The sequence below is a fragment of the Nuphar pumila genome, chromosome 2, assembly GCF_984573655.1.
Source record: "Nuphar pumila chromosome 2, dmNupPumi1.hap1.1, whole genome shotgun sequence".
Classification (NCBI taxonomy): domain Eukaryota; kingdom Viridiplantae; phylum Streptophyta; class Magnoliopsida; order Nymphaeales; family Nymphaeaceae; genus Nuphar; species Nuphar pumila.
This window is the reverse complement of record NC_143250.1, coordinates 145,973,488-145,998,798: the sequence shown is the minus strand read 5'-3', so window position 1 is coordinate 145,998,798 and position 25,311 is coordinate 145,973,488. Positions and strand designations below refer to the sequence as shown.

At 40.9% G+C, this 25,311-nt stretch overlaps 2 protein-coding genes across 2 annotated transcripts; one reads left to right on the top strand and one right to left on the bottom strand.

The window, feature by feature from the left end:
- Window positions 1-3,479: 3,479 nt before the first annotated feature.
- On the top strand, window positions 3,480-15,861 carry LOC149847509 (GDSL esterase/lipase At1g71691-like). Its single transcript, XM_089994157.1, has 6 exons — window positions 3,480-3,816; window positions 11,261-11,470; window positions 12,540-12,661; window positions 13,375-13,617; window positions 14,379-14,628; window positions 15,641-15,861. The coding sequence occupies exons 1-6, from the start codon at window positions 3,480-3,482 to the stop codon at window positions 15,859-15,861; spliced, it is 1,383 nt and encodes a 460-aa protein (XP_089850283.1).
- A 4,225-nt stretch (window positions 15,862-20,086) lies between these two features.
- On the bottom strand, window positions 20,087-24,949 carry LOC149847508 (GDSL esterase/lipase At1g33811-like). Its single transcript, XM_089994156.1, has 5 exons — window positions 24,715-24,949; window positions 24,297-24,388; window positions 23,822-24,070; window positions 21,568-21,823; window positions 20,087-20,457 (listed from the first exon to the last, which is right to left on the bottom strand). The coding sequence occupies exons 1-5, from the start codon at window positions 24,947-24,949 to the stop codon at window positions 20,234-20,236; spliced, it is 1,056 nt and encodes a 351-aa protein (XP_089850282.1). The 3' UTR covers window positions 20,087-20,233.
- Between the last annotated feature and the right edge of the window lie 362 nt (window positions 24,950-25,311).

Genomic DNA, 25,311 nt, shown 5'->3' with positions numbered 1-25,311 from the left:
AAATTATATTACTGATTCATTATGTTTTGAAGTCGGTTTTAATGCTTATATACATGCTTCTATTGATATTATGTTTGTTTTCATGCATATGTATACACATTTTTTAATGCATAAAGATATGTGTAGTATTGTTTTTAGTATGCATGATTGTTTAAGCATTCACATCAATGTTGATATAGGGATTAACATAGAATTTGCATTTATATGTATTTGTTTTCACCAAAGTGAACTGATGCATACTTTGCAAATGTCTAGCTAAAATTTTTTGTTTAACATTAAAATTGTATTGGCCTCATAGAAATAATATGCCATCCAAAGATGGTATTATTATGTTCAGAGGCTAGTAGGATAAAATGAAGGAAGTGTCTCCCAACACATTAGATGTGTAGTACCCAAAGGTACCATGCTGATTGTCTCTACGTACATGTTCCCTCAGTTTTATCGAATAGTGGGAGGCGGAGTACATTTGCGTATTATGAGTACTCACCAAAGTAGGACCATAATGACCCCTGACACTTGCCTAAGAAAGAGTAAATAAATAAGGGCCTTATTCATGTATTTATATTTCCACTTGTCTCATTATGTGCAATAATATTATTTTTTATCCTTGTAGTGCCTAATACAATTTTTGGCTCATCAAGTATCCATTTTCTCGGTGGTTCTAACTTCTCATAATGGAAAGAAACAATTTTATTTACTTTAAGGTACAAGGATTTAGACCTAGCCCTTAGGAAGAAAGAACCTACTGAACTGACACCTACTAGCACTCTGGAACAAAAATCTGATTTTGAAAAGTGAGAGTGTTCTAATTGCTTTAGCCTGCTTTTGCTGCAGTCTAGGGTGGCTAAGAACATAAGGAATGCCATTCTCACATGTAAGACTGTAAAGGATTTTCTAGCTGCTATAGAAGCTTAGTTTGTGAGTTCCAACAAGGCTAGGGCTAGTACCCTTATGTCTAAGTTAACATCTATGAGATACATGAATGGGAGAAACATTCGACAACACATACTAGTTATGGCATCATTGTCATCTCAGTACGGTCTTTTTAAAATCTCCTATAACACACATAATGACACATGAACTTTTAACGATCTCCTGTCCAAGTGTGTTGAGGAAGAGGAGAGGTTGAAGGGTGAGAAGGTGCATAGTGCATATATGGCTTCTCATAAGGTTCAGCAAAAGAGTGGACCAAAAAGAAAATATTTTAAGAAGAAGCCCAAGAAAAAGTCAGCCTCCCAGCCCAACCAAGCACCTGTTAAGTCTGATGTTCCTTCAGTAAAGTGTTTCTTTTGCAAAAAGAAAGGACATAAAAAGGCAAAGTGCGTAAAGTACCAGCTCTGGTTGAGCAAGAAAGGTAACTTGTCTTTTGTTTCTCATGAATGTAATTTGATTGATGTTCCAATTAATAGTTGGTGGATTGACTCAGGTGCCACTGTGCACATTGCCAATTCTCTACAGACATTTCTGAACCAGAGGGAACCAACAAGTCATGAAAGCAACATCTTCTCTGAAATTAAGATGTGGTCTCATGTGAAGGTTGTTGGGACCTGCATAATAGTATTAGATGGTGATTTTATTTTGGATTTGGTAGATACTTTTTATGTTCCATCATATAGCAGGAACCTTGTTTATGTGTCAAGAGTTGATAAATTTGAATATTGTATGAAGTTTGAATAATCCAAATTATATATCAATGAAGATAATGTCTTGATTGGTTCTGCATTATTGTGTGATGGATTGTATCATTTAGAAACCCGAATCCATATCCAGGAAACTCTTAATACTAATCAAGTAATTGGCATACCTCCTATTTGAGAAATCTGAAGTCTATCAAGTTTTTAAAGACTTCAAGAAAGAGATAGAAAAATAAACAGGGAGAATAATCAAAATCATTAGATCTGATAGAGGTGGAGAATACTACGGGCGATTTACTGATATGGGACAACAAGAAGGACCATTAGCTCAATTTCTGAAAGAAGAGGGCATTGTCCCTCAATACACCATGCTTGGAAGTGCATATCAGAATGGTGTAGCCAAAAGGCGAAATCGAACACTTAAAGAAATGGTCCGAGCAATGTTGAATTATTCAACATTACCTGTAACCTTATGGGGTGAAGCCCTAAGGACAACTGTGCATATCTTGAACAAGGTTGCTACAAAAACCATTCCAAAAACTTCTTATGAATTATGGACAAGTAGAAAGTCTACTCTTTCTTATATGCACATATGGGGTTGTCCTGCATAGGCTAAACTTTATAATCCTCACATAAAGGCTTTTGACCCTAGGACAACCAGTGGTTTCTTCATTGGTTATCCAGAAAGGTCAAAGGGTTATAGGTTTTATTATCTGTCTCATACACCACATATAGTAGAAACGAATAAGGCAAGATTTCTAGAAAATGGTTCTGTTGGGAAAGATGCATTACAAAACCTCAATTTTGAGGAATCTCGGGATAAGGATAATATCCCTAAGATAGATGATAGATTGCCTATCATTTTTCAACCAAGTATTGAACTCACAAGTGATGCACCCACTACAGAAGAACCATTGGTGGATAATACTGGAGAATACATACAGAAGGATCAAGAACCTCTACCTGTATGGAGATCCACTAGAGTTAGAAGATCTGCTATTCATTCGAATTATGTGGTGTATTTATAGGAGCCCGTAAATCTCATAGATGATGATCCCACGACATTTATGGAAGCTGTTGAAAGTAAGAAATCCTCACTTTGGATTGAGGCCATGAAAGAAGAGCTAGACTCTATGGCCAAAAACAAAGTGTGAGACCTTGTTACATTACCTAGGAGAGTCAAACCCGTTGGGTGTAAATGGGTCTTTAAGACTAAAAGGAACTCCATAGGTAATGTTGACAAGTATAAAGCAAGGCTTGTTGCAAAAGGTTTTATCCAAAAGAAAGGCATTGACTATAGTGAGATATATTCGCTTCTCTCAACTAAAGAGTCAATACGGATTGTACTTGCCTTGGTAGCTCATTTAGATTTAGAGCTACACCAAATGGATGTAAAAACAACTTTCCTAAATGGTGAACTTGATGAAGAAGTTTATATGGATCAACCTCAAGGTTTTTCTAAATGTGAGTCTGAACGTTTGGTTTGCAAGTTAAATAAGTCATTATATTAGACTTAAACAGGCCTCCCGCCAATGGCATATTAAGTTTATCGAAGTCGTTCTGACTTTTGGATTTACAGAAAATATCGTTGATTGATGTGTGTTCCTCAAGACAAGTGGGAGTAAGTTCATAATCATGGTATTATATGTAGATGACATATTACTTGCAACAAACGATAAGGTCATGCTCATAGAAACCAAGGATTTTCTTTCCCTTCATTTTGAGATGAAGGACATGGGAGAGGCTGCTTTTGTTCTCGGCATAAAGATCCGTTGAGACATAGCAAAAGGTGTTTTAGGCATTTCTCAAAGAACCTATATAAATAAAATTCTCAAAAAGTATGGGATGGAGAATTGTTCTCCTACTACGGCACCCATACTTAAAGGGGATAAAATGAGCCTCAAGGATTGTCCTCAAACTGAAGAAGACAAGGCACTCATGAACCAAATACCATATGCTTCAGTTGTTGGTAGCTTGCAATATGCGCAGACCTGCACCCGACCTGACATATCATATGCAGTTGGGGTTCTTGGCAGATTTCAGTCGAATCTAGGGCATACCCACTGGACAGCTGCAAAGAAGGTCATGCGGTATTTTCAAGAGACAAAAGATTATATGTTAACCTACAAGAGATCGGAGCACCTTGAAGTGATTGGCTATTCAGATGCTGGTCTTGGAGGATGTCCTGATAGTAGAAAGTTTACAACATGATATATCTTCATTCTTGTTGGTGGTGCCATTTCTTGGAGGATTGCAAAGCAATCTACTACTGTTGCGCACACCATGGAGTTTGAATTCATTGCAATTTTTGAGATGACGTCACAGGCTATCTGGTTGCGAAACTTCATATCTGGACTAAAAGTGGTTGAATCTATTGGGATACCACTTAGGGTATATTGTGACAATAAAGCCGTTGTATCCTTCTCCAATAACAACATGAGTACTACATCATGCAAGCATATAAAATTAAAATACTTTGTTGTTAAGGAAATGACTGAGAATCAACATGTGTGCATTGATAACATTGGTACCAAAGAAATGGTTGCGGATCCTCTTACTAAGGGTTTGGCCCCTGGATTATATGTTGAACATGTAAAGATGATGGGTTTGTCCATTTCGTTGTAGTCAGATACACAATTTTGTACATGTGATCACATGATGTGATAAAGGTTGATTCTTTTATTTATAAAGTTATCTATGTAAATAGAATTTTGTTGAAACAATATAAATTGAACCCGAATAGAATTAAGGCCAATCTATTCAAGTTTGTAATTTCAAACCATTTGGGAATAACACATTTTTGTCCAAGTGGGAGATTGTTAGTTATTTGGATTCGGTTTGGATCTATTTGGGTCCAGTTTGGATCTGGATCCATTTACCATAACTAACATTTATGGACGACAAATGTGCATTGGTTTTGAAATGAAGATAAGTCCCACGATTAGTCGTGGGCTTATCTTTAACTGATAGTCAGTTACGGGAAAACCATATTTATATATACCTGCGTGGTTGAGAGCAGGGTAACAGAGTAGTGGTTTCCCAAAGGTTTCTCTTCCATACGGTAAGGGTCCCTGCTCTATTCTTCCCAATTTTGTGTTGTGACTCACCTAAGGCAGAGAAGAAACTAGAGGAGAAGACTCTCCCGTCTGAACACCGAGTCACCCCATCCAACAATGGCAGGGACATCAGGTACATCTGTTCTCTGTATTTGCTATTTTAATACAGAATTCATGTACAATATTGTTTAGTTTCTGGGGTCGTTTTTACCCCAACATAATCAACTTGACCCTCGATGCCTTGCTCCTTAGAATTCACTTTTTCTGTTGTTTCTCCAAATGCTCTTTACTGACCATTAAGAGACAGACATACAAACTGTTTGTGGATCGCATTCATAAATATCGCCCAGATTTTGAAAATCTCATGATGTTTTCGCAATATACTACTAACATGATTTGCATGATTTCAATGTCTAATTATCATGACTTGCATGAAGTAGAGTCACCAACTTGACCAAATAGGCAAATGGGCACACATCAACTTACCATGGGCCATGGGTTTACTTCCCTCGACAACTCATGCTTCGTTAATTTTAGTAGCTAACTAGAGCAGGTAAACAATGACAATATGGAATATGCATCATCATGAACCACTGACTGTGGCATTGGCCTCTCTTAGCTTTAAGATTCATGTAAGCTCCATTCTGTTAATACAAAAGTGCAAAACAAACCTTGTTTGAATTTGAGATATTATGAGGTTTTGGTATGGAAAGGCAACTAATACTTTAAAGTAAAACATGGATGATACATGAATAAACTCATTAATCTTCAATTCAACCTTACTTTTGCTATTACCAAATCTAAGATTTATTAATATACTGTAATAAGAAGCTGGGTACTAGAAAAGTTAACCCCCTATGTCTGTTTTGGACATTGTATATACCCATGATGCTTTTTATTTGTTATTTTCTGATGAAGGTACCAAGCTTAGCTTAAGCTATATTTTTACTGTTTAGTAAGAGGAGACAACCAGAAAATCTGAAGTCTATGCATATTTATATGAAATATTAAAAATCAGAATTAAAAAAAAGAAACAATTTTCTAGTTCATATTTGGTTGTCTAACCTGCACTCTGGTAAAGTCAATCCTACTTTTGGGACCTGCATGTTAACTTGGTGCATGGTATTTATAAGGAAGTAAAACTTCAGAGATGGGGCATGAGAATGTCTGAGATGGGTCACTTCCATTTCTGAAGTCATTGCCCAAACTAGCACCATGTAGTCTTAAAAGCAAATTCACCATGGTCCCATATATATCTACACGCATAAGCATGCATGTATCCATAAATGCAATGCGACATCTTTCACTACCATGGAATTTTTTGTTAAATTCATAACAAATAGATGACCATAAATATTAAACTTCAATAAAAATAGCACATGGTACGGTGCCAGTTTTTTCCCTATGCTTGAAATAAGGTAAAGGCTTGATGCTTCACTGTGTTTCACACTTTTTTTTTACCATGTTTATATCTCTTTTAACTCTAACTTGCTCCTTCTGCATGTTTTACTGTTTCAATAAAAAAATTCATTTTCCTTCCCAAAAAATTGTAACTTGCTCCAAATAGCAATTATTCTGCTGGTCAACTTTGATAGCTGGACTGTTGGAGTTGCAAAGTCTTCACAAAGGGGTCTCATGTTCAAGAGATACCTCTGATCTCTGCTAGTGAAAGATTGCTAAAATAGTAAAAACCAGGGTGGATTGTCATAAAAGCCTGAGATATCACTCTGTTGGAGTTCTTCTTGGCCCATAGCTGCAAATGGACCTGATACACTTGAATAACTCAAACCAACATGGGTTCCTTCAGGTGATAATGCACTCACCTGACAGTATAGACATCGAATTTCAGGAATTTATTCACATTCAATCAGATGTTGGAACCAACAGTAGACTACAGATGGACTTGGCAGAAATGAATAATCGAAGCACTTTGGGGCAGCTGAATAGGTGAAAATGAACTGGCTTTACCCTCTTTCTATATAATAAAGAAGAAATGAGCACCGTTATTATTAGCCAAAGACAAATTCATCCCTGCCTTGCCCCCATTTCCATAATCATCCTCATCTTTTTAATAACCCTACCAAAAAGATCCAAAGGGTACCGTTAATACAGGTGACGGAAACTTCCATTCTTTAAGTAAATCACCAATTTACCATCAAGGGCTTCCTGTTTGTGATAGATTAGGGCAACTTTGATTGAAGAAAGGTTTTGATATTGGGTTCTTCTGACATTTTTGGATTTAAATGTTACTGGGATCTATGGTTGTCAAGTAATCTTTATAAATTTTCAAGTTCACAATAAAATAAAGAAGAGAGGAGGCAAGCATTAGATAAAAAAAAAGGTCAGTAAAATGAGAGAATGAAAATAGGGGGTTTTCTGACCTCTCTCTCTCTCTCTACATGGCCCCCTCCCTTGTGTATTTCTCATGAGCAGTGCCACCCACATCTTCAGAGAGAGAAAAGTGGGTAGTCTTTATAAGAAGGTAGGGTAATCTGGTCATTTTGATGATCACTAACCATGGTCTCTCAATGACCATGGTTAGTTCAGCGTTAGTTTGACGACAGGATGTAGTTGTTCTAACCTTGAATAAGGTAAGGATGATTCGGAAAATAGGCATGAGGCCCGGATGAATTTGTCTTTGGTTAATTAATTGAGGGGCTAATATGGAAAAACAAATTTCTTTTTTTTAAGAACCTGACCAAAAGGGTTTATATTTGGTACAAACGATTGTACCAACAATCTAGCTTTGATTCTCATGATGTGAGTTGTTTTGACACAATCTAATTTCATAGATGTGTTCAGCATGCTCGATTGAGTAGGAATTGACTCTTAAATCATGTTTTTTTTGGCAAAAAAAATATGCTTATGAGTCGGGAAAAATTGATGTCATCATAGCTGGTAATTTTTGGATCGCCAGAAAAACCTGTATATGACAATTCAAAAGCGGGTCCCCACTAAACAAAACATGCACATCACATCTATAATGTTAGATGTGAGAAAAAAAAAAAAAAAGGGTGTTCCTCCCCCATTTGTTAGGTCGTTCGCACATACAAACGACCGAGGCAAATCTTAACCCTGACTAAAATTGTAGTAGTTGGATTCCCTCCAGCTAATTAAGCAGTCCAATGCATCAACAGTCATGTGAATCAACCCAGTGAATGGTCCACTAGCTGGGATGCGAGCCAAGTTGACTTGCCTATATGCAATGAGCTTGAACTAAAGGCCTCTTTTTTTTTCTTTGTTTTTTTTTTCTTTTTTTAAAGGAAGAGCTTGAACTAGAACTAAACAAGAGAAATGCCATCTCATACAGCTTGGTAACATAGTCTGATACGTCGTACAAATGTCACCATGTTGTATTTCTGAAGGCGGTCAAGTGGTCTCATGTCTTACAGTAAAGATTAGAAAGCAACGAATTTAATGGGTTTTGCAGCTTTTGCTGGGTTGACACAGAGACCAAAGTGGCCTATTTAAAGGCACGCCTTAATTGATTTGCGCTTTTCATTTTTGGATGCCCATTGTCCAATGGTTGGAAAAGAAGAAAATATGGGTGGTAACCCTTTTTCCCTTATTGTATCTATTCTTTTTTGGTTTTATATATGAAGATCATAAATGCATATAATTCCACTCTTTAATGCATTTCATGCGTCTTCCAACTGTACCAGTTAATAAGGCAGGCATACATTCAATTCCCAGCCCTCCCACATCTCTTCCTTTTTTTTTTCTTTTTTTCTTTTTTTTTATTCCTCTCAAATCTCATTTCTTACTGCAAACTGAAAAGCATGCAATAAATGATTCATATAAAGAAGGCAGTTTTTTGCAGAGAGAAAGAGAGTTGCATCTAGGGATTGTTACTCTGGCTTAAGCTTAAGCTTGAAGGATAGTTTTTATGTGCTTATAATTCATCTATTTTACACATTTCTTTAGAAATATTCAAGTCATGGTAAGTTCGCCCAAGTTCTTGAACTCTCAAGTTTCCATTACTTGTAGTGGTGGAAACTTCAGATTTCATGACATTGATCACTTTTTGACTAGCTTGGGATCACCATTTACATTATCAGCTACTGCATGCAATCTTCTTAAAACCTTTTTAACATGCCGTTTTACTGCCTCACCCAAATGTCTTGCTTTTATACTTCACTGCTTTTTCCAGTTATATATATGACTATCTTGGTTCACATTAATTATACTTGGACATGCATGACCAAAGCAGGGCAGCATGACAATGACATTGAAACCCCTTGATTTGGCCGAAGTAGATTTTCATGTATAAATTATTGAGACCTACTGACCTCCTCGTTCTATCATCTACCAAATTATATATTTCATTATTATATAGAATTCCTGGGCCAACTCCAGAGAATAGGGATGGCAGTGGGGCGGGGCGGGGCGGGGGACAAGGTTTCCACCCCCGCCCCGCCTCAAAATTTTATCCTCCACCCCCGCCCCGCCTCCGCGGCGGGGATGGATTTTATCCTCCACCCCCGCCTTCATCCCCGTTTCATGTCCTCCACCCCCGCCCCGTCCCCGTCCCCGTCCCCGCCCCGCCCCCGCCCCGTCCCCGTCCCGACCCCGCCCCCGTCCCCGACCCCGCGGGATGAGCGTGCTCGTCACCGGCGCCGCTGGCTTTGTCGGCACCCACGTCTCGCTCGCCCTCCGGAAGCGCGGTGACGGTGTCGTCGGCCTCGACAACTTCAACGACTACTACGACCCCTCGCTCAAGAAGGCCCGCCGTCGAATCCTCGGCGACCACGGCGTCTTCGTCATCGCCGGCGACATCAACGACGCCCGGCTCCTGGCCAAGCTCTTCGACCTCGTCGCCTTCACCCACGTGATGCACCTCGCCGCCCAGGCCGGAGTCCGGTACGCTATCGAGAACCCGGCGTCCTACGTGCACAGTAACGTCGCCCGGCTCCAGGGTTAGGAAATTAGGGAAGGGAGTTAGGGTTAGTAAACAGTTCATCTGAGTTGGGGGCGGGGATGGGGCGGGGCCGGGACGGGGATGGGCCGGGGGCGGGGCGGGGATGGGCCGGGGCGGGGCCGGGGCGGGGATGGGGCGGGGCGGGGCGGGGCGGGGCGGGGCGGGGGAACGTGCCAGTCCATCCCCGCCTCCACCCCCGGACGGGGATGGATTTTAACCTTCATCCCCGCCTCCATCCCCGTTTCATACCCTTCATCCCCGGTCCAAACGGGGCGAGGCGGGGCGGGGCCCCGCTTTCCCCCGGTCCACTGCCATCCCTACCAGAGAATGAGGATCCTAGGTCTACCAAAATCTGATGTGTAAGGCCTTCCCCATTCCTACCACCAACCAAGCTCTTAAAAGCAGTGTGAAGAAGAGGAATGCTTATGCAGTAATTAAATGCATTCAAGCCAGATATTAGTGCAATCACTTTGTAAAGTATGCTTTCTCTCTCTCTCATCAAAAGTGGACACCTAATAACGTATTTAATCAATCAAAAATAGATTGATCACTTTTTGTGAAACACAAATGAAGACATTTAGGTCATATTTCTAAAACAAGAGCAATGCATCATTACAGACACCATCATCCCATTATAGTTACTAATTGATTTGTTATTTTTCGACAAAGATTCTTATAAGGATGGCAGTGGACCGGGGCGGGGGCAAGGGACAAGGTATCCACCCCCGCCCCATCTCAAAATTCTGCCCTCCATCCCCGCCTCTATCCCCGTTTCATGTCCTCCATCTGGGTCCACACGGGGCCGGCCCCATTTTCCCTCGATCAATTGCCATCCGCAAAGAAGGATTGGGGATGGGACAAGGCAGGGCAGATAAAGTGTAAGTCCATCTTTGCCTCCAATCTCCGCACTGGTTTTGATTTTAATCACCATCCCTGCCTCCATTCCCGTTTCATGTCCTCCATCCCAAGTCCAAATGGGGTGAGGCGGGGCGGGGCACCGTTTCCCCCGGTCCACTGCCATCCCTAGATTCTTATGGGAAAACTGCACCAAAGAAGACACATCCCCGATATTAAAGGTTAACCCTCGTAACCGAGTGCTTATATTGCAAAGATTTAATTTAAAGGCTCGGGTCAAAATCTTAGAATTTGCTTAAACAACATAAACTCAGACAGCCATGTGTGTCAAAAGAAGAGATGACAAGTTATCTCAACAGCATATGCAGATTAACTATAGGTTGAGACAACCGACTATATCTTTAGATTCCATTGCGAGCAGTGTGGGCAAGTCTAACATGTAACACAGTACTAAGGCTCAGATACGATTGGTTAAGACTGTCTGTACTCTCTACTAATGAGCAAGCTTGGCTTTTGACTGAGCCCTGTGCTACAGGTGCACGGTTGGAAGACTGGAGTACTGTTCAAATATATAATCTCATTAAAATATTATATCAAATCCACCAGCGTTTCATGGCTATAAATATCACCTGCATGCAGAGTACAGATAGCAGCTTCCTTCTTCCATTTGCTTGTTTTCCTTCCAAGCTTTCACTTTTCTGTTGCTTTGCTTCTAGACATGCTAATGGCTCGCCCATTCTGCACCTTCTTCCTTGAGATATTCTTCTTCGTATTCTTTGTCTCATTGGCATGTGTAGTGGTTGAGGGTCAGGCAGAAGGACCAGCACAAGAAGCAAGGAAGGAGATGGTGCCTGCCTTGTTCATCTTTGGTGATTCTCTCATTGACAATGGGAACAACAACAACCTGCCAACTCTGGCCAGGGCCAACTACTACCCATATGGGATTGATTTTAGGGATGGTCCTACTGGAAGGTTCTGTAATGGCTACACCATGGTAGATGAGATTGGTGGGCACCATACTCAATATATAGGGAAAACCCTTTTTTGCTTCTTCATCTTCTCTCTCTATGGTAGGATAGGTTAAGCCATTTGAAGCGTTTTGTAAAGCATTTTATGCGGGTTTCTTGTGTTTTCTCCCACTTTCTCGTGCCGTATTGTGATAAACATTTAATTTCCCTTCTGGTGTTTCATCAATTGACCTCTATAATATCATGTGACGCTTCCTCTACCCTCAATTTGGCTCGTCCCACCATCTATTAATCCGTGTTCCTCCCTCCCACTACGTGTGTAGACTGTCCTCGTGATGTCACATTTTTACTCGCCACCTCTATTGTCCTGTTGCTTTAAGATGAGCAGATCCAGTGATCGAGCCCGAGTGTTTTGTTTTACATAGAAAATTGCTGTGCATTCTCTGTTTTGTGTTTCACACAGAAAATCGCTACACACGTAGTGGTTGTTTTACACAGAAAATCACTTCATGCATTAGCTATTTTATGTGTTTTGTGTGGCCTGAGTACTTTGTAAAGTAGTCGGCCGGATCACCTAACCAAGGGCTTTAAGGGTATGCTTTGATAGTTGTAGTAGTAACACATCCATTTTTTCACTATTAAGGTGCCTGCAATTTAGACCCGAGGGTTTGCCTAGTTGAACGGGCCTAGTCTGTCATATGGGCAGTCAGGGTTCGATTCCCACAGGCATTATACTTCTTGCATAAGCTGAAGCTGGTGGCTCCCTCACGTCGAGGGGTGGGCCCAAGTTTACACCCCTATGGGGTGGGTTCACTGTCTGCATGAAAAAAATGAACTTGCAATTTATGGTGTTGAAACTCCCAAAGACCACCACACTTTGCAAATATGAGTTTGGGAACACCATTTGGATTATATATACACTGCAGATATTAAGCATTTGTAGACTTGGAATGCCAAGTTGAACAACCTTTGCTTGTAAGACCACCATACACACATGCACATATATACTAAAGCAGTGTTAATGAAGTGCTAGCCTCACTAGTTATGAGTACTCTATTCACATGATTGCTTGTTTGATTGCTTACATAATTGTATTTGCTATGCATAGCTGAACTCTTGGGCCTTCCCCTGATTCCACCATTCTCGCAAGTTTCCGGCAACGACGCCCTTCATGGTGTCAACTATGCTTCTGCGGCTGCCGGAATCCTTGACATCACCGGAAGAAACTTTGTGAGCATCATGAACTCCTTAATTTCCTATGCACATTCTTTTCTTTATTTTTGATATTTACACGAAGAAATTAACCCCAGGATCAGAGACTTAGTCGCGCTGTCCCTTCCTGCCGTACTCACGGTTGCTGTCCTGGCTAGGTTTCTAGAAGGTATTAAAAAAAAATGTTTTGATAGATTGCATTAAGCTGAAATCGGGTCTGGACCTGGGTCTCTAAGGTCCTTTATCTGTGTGGAATAAACCCGGTCAGACCTGTGCATATGTTTTTGGATCTGCTTGGTTGCATGTGACCAACCTGATGATGTAAAACCCAGACATGCAAGTTGGTCATATCCAGGTGCAGTTTCACACCCTTTTACCAAATTGGACCCACTGTTGGTCCTGGAAGTGTTCTCATCTGGATCCAAATCAGTGACTATGAGAGCTGGATATAGCATAGGGGTCCATTCTGATCTAAAAAATGAGGACTCAAGAAAGCATCCCATACTTCACCTGTCTAGCAGGTTTGTTTCAATCCAACTCTTGCCTGACATGGGTCTGGATCAAAACTGGCCTACAAAGGCCCATAGCAGTGATCCATCTGGTTCAGTACAAAAAGCTTTGGCTCACCAATAGGGTAGATCCAACCCAACTTTAACCCTGTGTTAGAAAATGCCAATTGGGTATTCATCATTTTCTTTATCTATATCTAACAATTTTTTTTTCGGTTTCAGATTGGTCGAATCCCATTCAATCAACAAATCCAGAACTTCCAGAGCACTCTAGTGTCTCTCACTAGTCAACTGGGTGGTAGTGATCAGCTCCCTCAGTCGATCGCACGGTCCATATTCTTTGTGGGGATGGGCAGCAATGACTATCTCAACAACTATTTGATGCCTAACTATGTCACCAGGAACGAATACAGTGCCGAACAATTTGCCATTCTTCTAGTCAATGAGTACACTCGTCAGCTCACTGTGAGTAAATATTTGCATATATCAAGAAATTCTCGCTCTCTCTCTCTCTCTCATATGCCTAGCATGGAGTAAAAAATTAGGGATGTAAATGGGTCGGATTCAGGTTGGATCTAGGCATTACAAAGTGCGACTCAATCAGGTTTAACTTAAGCAGATTCAGATTCAGGTGAAAAAAGATAAAACCAAACCTGAATCTAACTAGCTTAAAACCACATATTTACACTTAGTCTATCAGGTTTTTAGTCGGGTTTCAGTCGAATTAGGGTTAGGGTTTAAATTCAAAACTTAATACCAAACCCGAATCTGATTATTAATCAGATCCAGATTTGGCTACCGAACCCAGCTAATGGATTCAAATTCAGGTTGGCATAAGCTTGCACCCAACCTGTTGACATCCCTATGTAAAATACTAGTCTAGCATTTAATTTAGATATATAGTTGACTGATATCCATCAATCTCGAGATGGATGGATCTGCTGGAGATGCAGCATAATTCTTTTTTTTTTATGACAAGGAACCCCCGAGAACCTGGTCACTTAATGGACACGCCTCCCTGCGAGGTAAACCCTAGGTGAGGTTACCTACACCCAAGCCGGTAAGGAGCCCACCAGTTAAATGCACCCACATGATCGAACCCGGGATGAAGGGGTCATCACCTTATCCCCAGGCCCGCTGCCGATCCAGGTGGGTGTGAGATGCAGCATAATTCAATGGTACTGAATCAATTGCCTTGTTCAATATTGGTGATGTTTGAATCACAGAGTTTGTACAAGCTGGGAGCAAGGAAGTTCATACTGGGTGGGGTTGGGATAATGGGCTGTATTCCCAGCATACTTGCTCAGAGCACCAGTAGCAGGTGCTCGGATGATGTGAACAGGCTGGTCTTTCCCTTCAACAGCAACGTGAGGGCCATGGTTGATAATCTCAATGCCAACCTTCCCGGTTCCAAGTTCATCTTCATAGACATCTACAGGATGTTCAGTGATGTCATCGTCAACCCTGCATCTTATGGTATATATATATGCTTCCTCCCCTATGACCATCATCATTTTTTTATCATTTTTTTTTATTTATGACAAGGAACCATCGCCGAGAACCGGATCGCTTAATGGTTTTGCTTGCCTACATCCCGGTGGGGTCACTGACACCCAAGCCCTTATGGAGCCCACTAGTTAAAGGCACTCGCACACTCAGTGAATGTCGAACCTGGGACAAAGGGATCATCACCTTCTTCTCAGGCCCACTCAGCTTAGGTGACTCGTGTGGGCCTTATGACCACCACCATCATTACTTGCTATTTACCGTCAACGGCCTGGGTCAAGGTTGACCTAAACCCACCCATATAACTAATAACCGGGTTTGGGTTTGGGTTTGGGTTTGAGCTTTGCCGGGTCATGAAAATAGAATCCCAAACCTAGACCTGCATAATTTTAAAATTTTATTTTTATTAATATATATAATACTCGAGTTGATAGGAGCCCACCAGTTAAAGGGACCCCTCACACTCAGTAAATGTAGAACCTGGGACAAAGGGATCAGCACCTTCTTCTCAGGCCCACTCCCGCTTGGGTGACTCAGGCAGGCATTATGACATCCACCATCATCACTTGCTATCTACCGTCAACGGGTCGGGTCATGGTTGACCTAGACACACCCATATAACTAATAACCAGGTTCGAGTTTTGCCGGGTCATGAAAATAGAATCCCAAACTTAGATATGCATAATTTTAGAATTTTATTTTTATTAATATATATAATACTCAAGTCGATCGTATCAAGTACCCAGCAAAAATCATGACCCTAACCCAGCCCATGTATTGCTCGGGTCGGGTTCCGGTCAACCCAAATATTATTCAGGTTGGCACTTTCTATGCCCATACCTGGGAAGTTGGATTCCAGTCGGATCGGGTACCCGATACAGACCGGATCTGTTAACAGCTCTAATTTATATACATGACCATGCATCGTTATGATGACAAACATACCATGACTACATGACCATACATGATAATGAATGTGCAGGGTTCAGTGTGGTGGACCGTGGGTGCTGTGGGATAGGACGGAACGCGGGGCAGATAACGTGCCTGCCCTTTCAAACGCCTTGCATGGACAGGAACTCGTACATCTTCTGGGACGCGTTTCACCCCACGGAACGTGTCAATGTCATACTCGGAAGGAAGGCCTTCACTGGTCCTCCTTCCATCGCCTACCCCATCAACATACAGCAGCTAGCACGCCTGTGATTAATCCAGCGTTTTACTTTCAGAAGTACTGCCAATCCCACAAAACAATGTCACCAACTTGATCAATGTGTCATCTCTCTCTCTCTCTCTCTCTCTCTCTCTCTCTCTCTCTCTAAAGAAGTACTTGTGTCGAGACATGCTTGATAGTAATATGGATCAGTAACAAGCATCTGTTGGCTGGGCCGAATATCTATGGATCATGTTTGTAGTCAGTAGTCTCAAAAGTATATGTTAAGAACTGGATTACTGTAGTCTACAAGAGAAGATAATCAGGACAAGTGCAGAATATAAAGAGACTTGAATTAGACAAATGGACTTAAAGATTTATACCATCTTAACCAAAGAAACCCAGTGTTCAAAATTCAAACAGAACAGATCAGATAGCATTAGGGCTGTCAATGGGTCAGATTTGTATCGGATAATCTACCCAAACGAATCCTGAATTTTTGGGTATCGGCATAAAAGGTGTCAACCTGAATAATATTCGGGTCAACTGGCTAGAGCAATATGCAGGCCAGGCTTAGATTATGTCTTTTGCCAAGCACGGATCCGACCTGCTTTTTTGCCAGGTACCGATCCAATCCGAGTGTTTTATATGTATTTTCAGTAAAAGTAAACTTTTAAAATTATGCAGATCCGGGTTTGGGATTTCATTTTTGTTAACCATCAAAGCCCAAACTCCAACCCGAACACAACAATTTGTTATTTGGGCGGGTTCGGTTACACCCTGATGCAAGGTTATTAAAATTTGTTCACTAAGTGAATCGGTTTCATAAAAAACTTAAAACTATTAAAAAATATGAATTGAAATGACATGTGAATCGGCCCGATTCAGTCTGAATTGGCCAATTCAGACCCATTTTAACGACATTGCCCTGATGGGTAGGGTACCTGACCCGTTCACAGCCTAGGTCGTATTAGTATATAGTCGATTCGTTCTGTTATATTAAATCTCCACCATTGATGGAGATGTGCATGAGCCCCACTCTCACTGTTCCCAAGTAAGATGCATTGGTTTGAGATGTGCGGTGGGGATTGAGTGTAGCTAACGATCGGTTACATACGATGACCAAGCTTGGCTAGAAAAGGGAACCATGTCACTAATGGGTCATTGCACCTATAGGGCTGAAAACCAGTTGGATGTGGATCGATATCCTTCTGGACCATATCCATTTTTAGGGATCCGGGTAGTCATACACTCATACAAAGTCCATATAAAAAAAGTGGGTCGTATGTGGATGTGTTCTGCTGTACCCAATTGAATATGGATGCAAATATTATCCAGGGAAATACCAGTCAAAATTTCCAAAAACACATTATTAGTAAAACGCTTGATTTCAAATTTTAACTGATATATTCAAAGCAAATTGTTGGGTTAAAGCTGGAGTTTCAATTGTTTAATGCAGTGAACGCAAACACCTTGACGTTTCTTACTCAATAGTAGGGGTGTCAACAGGTGGGGTTTGGTTATCAGACTTGGCTCTTATTTTCAGGTATGATACTGGGTCCGGACCCAACTCTAATCGAGTCCACTATAAGAGAAACCATACCCAGACCCGATAAGAACTACATGAACCATACCTGGTACAATAATATTATTTATCATTTTTACATTGAAAAATTGCAGGTCTTAATCGGAACTCAGGTTGGGCCCGGGTCTGGAATAAATTTTCACAAACTATACTCGGATTCATGTATTTATCGGACCTTCAGGTCCGGACCTAGGTCTTAATCAGGTCTTCTTATTTATCACCATACCTGGAGCCTATAGGGTTTGGTCCGGGTTGGATCAGGGTAAACCCGACCCATTGACACCCCTACTCAATGGACATTATATATAGCCTCTTATGAGGTGCATATGTTGGTATGCAAAAGAGAGTCTCAAACCAACAAAGGCAAACATGAAGAGCACTAAGGTGTTGGTCCTGGCCTTGTTATTATTGAGCCCACTGGCCATGAAGCAGGCATGTGCTCAAGAGAAGCCCCAAGGGTTAATTGGCATCCCAGTTATTACTATTCCTCCCCCATTCTGGGAGATCATCCAGTGCATCAGCTCATTAACTGCATACATAGCAGAGTTGTTTGCTTACATAGAGCGCAGCATCATTCCTAGTGACTTGGCCTGCGAGGCCATCAGGAGCCTACCCTTGCCGTGCCGGGATGGGCTGCATCACTTGCTCAACATACCATTTGATTTGGCCAGGGCACTGGAGGGTGCTTGTGGAGTCGCCGCCTGGCCGCCTGCATAACCCTGCTTCTTTCATAGGGAGATTGAGTTTTAAGCAATATTAGATTGTTAATTGCTTAGCTGATCCATTGTTTTAAGATGGTGTGTCGCAAATCGTGATTTTACGCGATTGCTCTAATAAGGTAGTGATGTAGGTCTAGATCTTTGTGTTTTATGGTTGGAGGGAACATCAACCCTCTCCTTGTTGTTCATGATGTTGATGCTTCTATAGAGTGATTTGCCTGCTTGAAAGGTTTTTTATTGTGCATTACACTAGCACACGCACACACAAAAGAAACATCTTGCAAATCTGATTTGCAGTAAAATGTAAAGGTAGCTCATATATATAATAGGACCAAATGTCCAAATATCTGCCCTTTTGGGTGTATTTTGCTGGGTTTTTAGCAGTTGATTCTTAATATTGATACTCATGATGGTTGATAAGCGTAAAAGCTTCGCGCTAGTGAGCCAGGGATGTAAACTGGACAGATATTATTTTAGGCATCTGGCATATATATATATATATATATAAGAAAATGGGTCCCTGCTAAACAAATTTGGTGCTAAACCGCATGCTAAATGGGTTTTCCCGGCTTCTCTGGTGCTTTTTATGCGGTTTCAGCCTCATAAAATGTTTTGGGCATGTTAGATTTACTAAGAATCCACACCTGGATCATGTGTTTTCGATGAAAAAAATGATGTTGCCTCGAAAAATTACAAAGATCTTATACCGTTGATTTTTCAAACTTTATAAAAACCCACCATTGTGTTAGAATCAAACGCTTCAAGAGCTGATCCCTTTAAAATCAAGTACATACTGTATGGTCAGAATTTAAAAATGAAATGAAAAAAGCCGGAAAAACCCATTTAGCACCAAAGGTTTTAGCATTGACCCATTACTCTCTCTCTCTCTCTCTCTCTCTCTCTATATATATATATATATATATATATATATATATATATATATATATATATATATATATATATATAATGGAATTTATCCTATGGTCCACATGATTACCTGGATGCAGGCTGATTCTATCTGCCCGGATGCATTTTTTGGAAAGTTAGCACATAGGATCCTCTAAGTCATATATCAGGATAGGTTTCTTGTCCTAGCCTAATCAGCCCTAAATGAATTAAGTACACATTAAACTGACCACAAATCGCCCCAAAGGGGTTTGGTTAGGGGTGGCAAAACCTGACCCGACCCGCCAACCCGCCTCTTAGGCGGGTTCGGGTTGGGCTTAAGCCAACCCGTTTAATAAACGGGTCGACCCGCCTAACCCGTTTATTAAACGGGTCGGGTTCGGGTTGGGGTATGCCAACGCTCCAACCCGGCTGACCCGTTTAATAAACGGGTCGGGTTCGGGTTGAGGTATGCTGACCCGCCAACCCGTCGGGTCGACCCGCCAACCTGACACGATTGCCACCCCTAGGTTTGGTGCAGTGGGATGGGACCTAGGCTACCAGGCAGGTGGTCTAAGTTCAAATCTTATGAGTGTCATCCCGTTTTACGCTGCCAGGGCAGCGATCTAAGTATAACAGGCAAAGCCAGCGCAGTTAGGTCTTTTTATCTTGGGGGTGGTTTCTCCGTGTACAACAACAACAAAAACAACAACAACAATTAAACCAGATGTGATGAGGGGGTGGATAAGTTGCAATCACATTGCACACTTTTAACCTCTGTTTGGGAGCCTTGGTCAAGAGCGGTGATGGGGGATTCATGAAATCCCCCATCATGTCTCACCGTTCCATGGGCGAGGCGTAGGTCTGATTTTCGCAGTGTCCGGTGCTTCCGTGTTATCACACCCTTATCGAGCGCATTTGAGGGCTTCGTATATCTGACTAGAAATTTTTTTAATCCCTGCCTGTCATTTCTCTACAAACATGATATATATATATATATATATATATATATATATATATATATATATATATATATATAGAGAGAGAGAGAGAGAGAGAGAGAGAGAGATTTACTTCCACTATGTATCATTGTTGCCCAACATAGCAGCTTATTCTCTTGTTAAAGTACCAGCAAAAACATAAATAAATGGTTCATATATAAAACAGAAACCATAAGATGATGACTTTTAATTAGATTGCTAAAAAGTGATCATATGGTATGGCACAGAAGAGATATCAAGCCCGTGCAAGTTGCTGTATGTTCATGGGGTAGGCTTCACTGAGAGAAGTTGAGCTGAAGGACTTGGTAGCAAGGATCACATTGGCAGCCTCTGTGGGATGGAATGCATCCCAGAACATGTATCCGTCACGATCATCACAGGGCTCTTGTAAGGGAAGGCAGGTGAGCTGCCCATTGTTCCTTCCAACCCCACAGCACCCTCTATCTACCACCGAGAATCCTGCACATATTTTTCCAAAACATATTAATGCTGAGTAATAGCTAGTGTTTTCAAAGAAAATGAAAAATGATATATTTTTTTGAATTTATAACCCAAAAAAACCACACCCAGCACCAAGACCTGATTGTGCTCAGCCTGCCATACCTAAGATCGTCGTGCCGGCAGCATAAAACTCCGAGGCTAGAACCCCTTCCTCCGGGGCCTATGCTACTCATTGGCTTGCGCAGAGGGGTGATGCCCATGAGAATCGAACATTGATTGTCTATCCAGCAGCCCCACCCCCACTATGCCAACCCCCTTGGGGCGAAAATGATGATATTGGTTTCAAAGTTTCACTGCTTTGTGCAGGACATTTCTGTCATGTACAAAAATGACTTTTTTTTTTTTTTGGGGGGGGGGGGACAATGATTTGGAGGATGGACATAGTAAATTAGTAATTAACAAACAGAAATGTGTTTGTTTTGGAGGTCCGTTCCACTCATCATAAAAAAAAAATTTATTTGTTAACCATCGATTTTTGAATTGCCAAAAAAATCCTACATACAAGTCAGATTTCGGCGATTTAACTGTAGATATTCACTGTATGAATGATATATAGATCAATATATCAAGTCGGGTTTGATTAGAACAACTTGCATCAATAAAATCCTAAGGAGGGGTATGAAGAAAGGGATGACATAGGGGATGAGTGGAACCGATTTGGTTTGTTGTGTGCACGCTTGTACGAGTGAATAACAATCTAATATATATATATGGAGAGAGAGAGAGAGCATGTGGCAGGTATTTGTCTTGGCAATTTCTTAGGATTTCGTAGGGCTTCGTTATAAATCTGGAAAAAATTTGTATGTGAAGCCTTGACAATTTGGAAAACAAAAGACAACAGATGGGAATTAAAGAAAAAGATTTTGTTAACCTACTTTCTTATAGAAGCATAAGAAGAGGTAAGAAAAGGTTTTGCAACGCAGAAAAAAAAAATAATACGGCCTTTTAAAACGATGGGAAAACTAAGTTAAATATTATGTTATTATCACTATACGATATTTTCTCATACATTGGCTATATTTTGAGAGAGAGAGAGAGAGAGAAAAAGAGAGAGAGAGAGAGAGAGACCATAGTAGCCGGCGTTGTCCAGCAGATCTTGGAAGGCGACGTAGGAGTTGAAGAAGACGAACTTGGCGTTGGGAAAGAAGCGGTTGAAGCGGTCGACGAGAGACCTGAGTCCCGAGTTGAACATCTGGACCGCCCTGTTGATGTTGCCAACGCACTCGCTACCGTTCCTGCTCAGCCTCGACAGCTCGTAAGGGATGCACCCTATCTGCCCAATACCCGTCATCACCATCTTCCTTGCCCCCAAATTGTACAACGACTGCACCAAATCCATTGATCAGTGAACTATTATTATTCTTGACCTCTAGTAGAGGAAGATGGCGGTGGTGGTGGTTACAAAATATAAGCCATTATCTGAAGATCTCGTAATTTTACCACGAGATTTTCAAAACCGATGTAAAGCCGAAAAAACATGATATATAAAAAAATATCACTTATTTTTTAAAAGATTGTACTTTTATCATGATATTATCACATTATTAACATGATATTTTTACTTTTATATTTTTAATGTTTTCCTTATATGGTTATATAAAAAAAAAAACTTGTTTATTTTAAAATTTAAACGCACCGATATTTGGTCAAGAAAAAAAAAATAATTTATCTCGAGATTTTCCTTTGCCCAGGAAATCCTAGTAACATGATTTGTGACTATGGTAGCAATGACTGGAACAAACAAACAAGAGCCTGCCTATCTTGGTGAATTTAAAAGAGGATTTGCTGTTCCTTCTTTATGGTTATAAAAATAAAAGACAAGGATGTCATGTTCATTTTAAAAAATAATACTTAATATACTAGCAATTCTATCACCCATGTAGCTTCATGAACTCTGATTGCTGGCTAGGACAAAATCCACAGAAATTATTATGTCTACCGAGTCTCAACATGTCTAGTGACTAGGAGTTAATTAATTATATATGATGATCAACTATAGCTCCAACTAATTATGGCTCAATCTTTAACTTATGACTTTGTGAAACTCAATGCTTTTATACGTAGTCCCCGATAGGCCACGTTTAGAAGCAAGAAAAAATCTCATAAAACCAGAAAATTTGCCTATGAGATGTTTTCATATAATACTTTTTCCAAATAAAAAAATCTTTTCTTGTTTGTGTAACATGAAAAAAACAGAGTGAAAAAATGTGAGAAAAATGAGACAGAGAGGGAGAGAGAGGTGGGTCAACCACACCCAAGAGATAGAGTGGGGTGGACCATACCTGAGAGAGATAGGTGTGTCAACCAAACCCGAGAGAGCGAGGTCGACCACACCCGAGAGAGCGAGGTCGACCACACCCAAGAGAGAGACCTCAAAATTGTGGTGGGTGAGAGAAAGATGAAGATGGAGAAAGCACTTGTTATGGCAGCCCAAAAAGAACTTTTGATAAAAAAAAAAAATTCTCTGCTCTCTCCGTCCCCAAGGTAGAGGAACTTTTCCTATCAAAAATCATGTTTTAAAAAAAAAGTTTGCTTTCAAAAAAAAAAAATGTTTGGAACACTTGGAAAAGTTATAATTTTTTATTTCCTACTTTCACTTTTTCCTACTAAATTTTCACTTCCATACATGCCCTTAAGCAATGTTGTCATAATCAAATCCAATCACTTCACCGATTTTTCTTGAAAAAATCAGCTGAATCGGTTTTGATTTTCTTTTTTTTATGATAATTACAATATTTATTGTCTATTTGATTGTTTAGGCATTAAATGCATATTTTTAGAATTTGATGGAACCCTATAAATCACCATTTACTTTATATTTGTACTTTCATAATTTTCTGAATTTTTGTAGAAGAAATCTAATATTCTTATCCACCCCCTGTGAGTTGTGCTTTTTCACTCACGTATGTGGTACAATACAACAACAGAATCGTGCTATCATGTGCACGAGTGTATGCCTTCATCCATGCATTATTGTGTCATATTGTGTGCATGACTATGCATGCATAACTAGGGGTGGCCATCTGGCCAGGTGCCTGACCGGCTTTTGGGTATATATCCAGCCCGATTTAGGTCGCGCTTAGGCTGCCAAATGCAACTGAAGCCCGATTAAATATGAACCAGTCTGGGCCGGCCCAGTTCAGGTCGGGCCCATGTGCAAAATGTTCAGGGCCCAGGCCATTAATTGGAGGCCTAATCAAAGGGCCTGACCCGACCCCGATTATAACTGGGTTGGGCTGGGATATATGTTGGGCCCGGCCCGATGGCCACCCCTATGAGAGAGAGAGAGAGAGAGAGAGAGAGAGAGAGAGAGAGAGCTAACAGTGAGATGATTGGAGTAATCTCGAAGGAGGGCGCTGGCGTAGCTTCTTGGGGAGTATTGGCTGCTGGTTTGATAGATGCCGGGCATGAAGTAGTTGTTCAAGTAATCGTTGCTTCCCAACCCCACATGAAATATGCACCTGCTCAGATGCTCTGACACATAGGTTGCGTTCCCTCCAAACACCCTCCTCAACTGCCTCACCGTCCTAGCAAAGTTTCCCACCTGCCGGCTCATTGATAAATGGTCTCCCTGCCATAATCAAAGTAGAACAAAAAAATCAAGTACCAACAAACAAATGTGAAACCAAACATGGGATTGGATCTAGGAATTCCCCAAATTAAGATCACTGTGCATTAATCTACTAGATCCAATAAACATATATATATATATATATATATATAGAGAGAGAGAGAGAGAGAGAGAGAGAGAAAGAGAGAGAGAGATTTGACAACCGAATAAGTTATATTTGATTTACCAAATTCATGCCAGTTTCATCCCTTATTCCACCTGCACCAGATGCATAATTGGCCCCTCCAATCAACTCTCGATTTCTAGCAGTTGCATATGCTGGTATGAATCGTTGAAATCCAAGAAACTGAGCTGCAAAATTTTCTCATGTTCATCTCTTTTTTCTTGTGAGATTGAAAATCCAACTTGTGTGTGTGTGCGCGCGTGTGCATGTGCATGCACGTATGTCAAGATATATTTTTGACATCAAATAATACATTATCAATGTTATTAGCACCAGCCTGCATGTGTCTGGCATCTCATGATAGTGACCAAGTTCATGAACTCCACTAAAGTTCATAAACTTGGTCACTTTTCTGGTGCTCGAAACTTGAGTTCTTACACGCATCCACTGGATAGGTGGTTTCAAGGGAAGGTATACAGACCCAAGAAGTCGACAGTGGTCCGGCCGTTCGTGAACCTGCCTGTGACACCTTCCTGGAAGTCGATCCCATAGGGCATGTAGTTGGCTCTAGACAGGGTCAGAAGAGCATTGTTGTTGCCATTGTCAACCAGGGAGTCCCCAAATATGAAGAAACAAGGGACCTGCGGAACTGCAGGCCTAGCCTCAACCACTAGAGCCAGACCAAGGGCCATAAGGACCATAATGGTAAGACCCATTTTATCAAGTTCCCCAAGTATGTCAAAGTATGAAACAATAGGCCTTGATAGAGATATTGGTACTGAGTTCCTCATAAAGAGAATTTATAGAGCCCAAAAAAGAGCAAAGTGGCTTGATAGTTAATTGGGGTCTAAAATGCAGAAAAGTTAGATGTAGAGCTCGTGAGATGTAGAGGTGATTCATGCTTTTCATCGATGGGCTCATTAATAAAATGACTAGAAAAAGATGAGGTGGGCGGTGAAACAAGGGATGCTGCCATATGAGGGTCACCTTTACTCTTACAAAAAGATATTATCTAGAAAAGTAAGCCCTTGACTTAGCCAACCCTGTCTACTTAGTCCCTTTGACCAAGCCTTGCAAG